The sequence below is a fragment of the Eurypyga helias genome, unplaced genomic scaffold (assembly GCF_000690775.1).
Source record: "Eurypyga helias isolate BGI_N326 unplaced genomic scaffold, ASM69077v1 scaffold33279, whole genome shotgun sequence".
Lineage (NCBI taxonomy): Eukaryota > Metazoa > Chordata > Aves > Eurypygiformes > Eurypygidae > Eurypyga > Eurypyga helias.
The window spans coordinates 341-952 of record NW_010270644.1 but is presented as its reverse complement, the minus strand read 5'-3'; the positions used below and the strand labels follow the sequence as shown (position 1 = coordinate 952).

General features: G+C 65.4%; 1 protein-coding gene across 1 annotated transcript in view; it reads left to right on the top strand.

Annotated features, from left to right (window-relative positions):
- Window positions 1–99: 99 nt before the first annotated feature.
- NXPH4 (neurexophilin 4) overlaps window positions 100–612 on the top strand; it is a gene marked incomplete at its 5' end in the record, with an annotated part of 760 nt that continues 247 nt past the window's right edge. The window contains 2 exons of the mRNA XM_010158535.1: window positions 100–548; window positions 592–612. The exon at window positions 592–612 is cut by the window's right edge and continues 247 nt beyond it. Coding sequence (XP_010156837.1) covers window positions 100–548; window positions 592–612 — 470 coding nt within the window. The remainder of the gene's footprint in view (window positions 549–591) is intronic.

Here is a 612-nt window from a genome sequence, read left to right as displayed (position 1 = left end):
AGGAGGGGTGCAGGGATGCAGGAGGCTGCATGGGGACGGGCAGGAGGATGGCAGGGGGCAGCAGGCACAGCTCATGCGGTCTCTGCCCTCTTCCCCCAGATGGTGTGTGCTGGGGGCCACATCGCCAAGACCCTGGGGTACCTGGAGCTGGGCACCTCTGGCCTCCTCAAGGATGTCCCCTATGGCACCCTGAAGCCCCCAGTGCTCGACCCCGGGCGGCTGATTCCAGCTGAGCCCCCCCGGGGCGTGGGGACACCCTCGGGCACTGCACGGAGCTACTGGGACTGGCAGAAGAACCAGACGGCGGAGCTGCTGACTCCCCGTGCCCGGCGCAAACCCTCGCTCAAATCTGGCCGCACCAAGAAGATTTTTGGTTGGGGCGACTTCTACTTCAACATCAAGACGCTCAAGTTCAGCCTGCTGGTGACGGGGAAGATCGTCGACCACATCAACGGGACCTTCAGCGTCTACTTTCGTCACAACTCCTCCAGCCTGGGCAACGTCTCGGTCAGCATCGTCCCCCCTTCCAAGGCGGTGGGCTTCGAGGTGTTGGTGCCAGCGCCGCCGCTCCTCCACTCGCCCCCCCAGCAGAGCACCTTGCCCGAGGGGCGC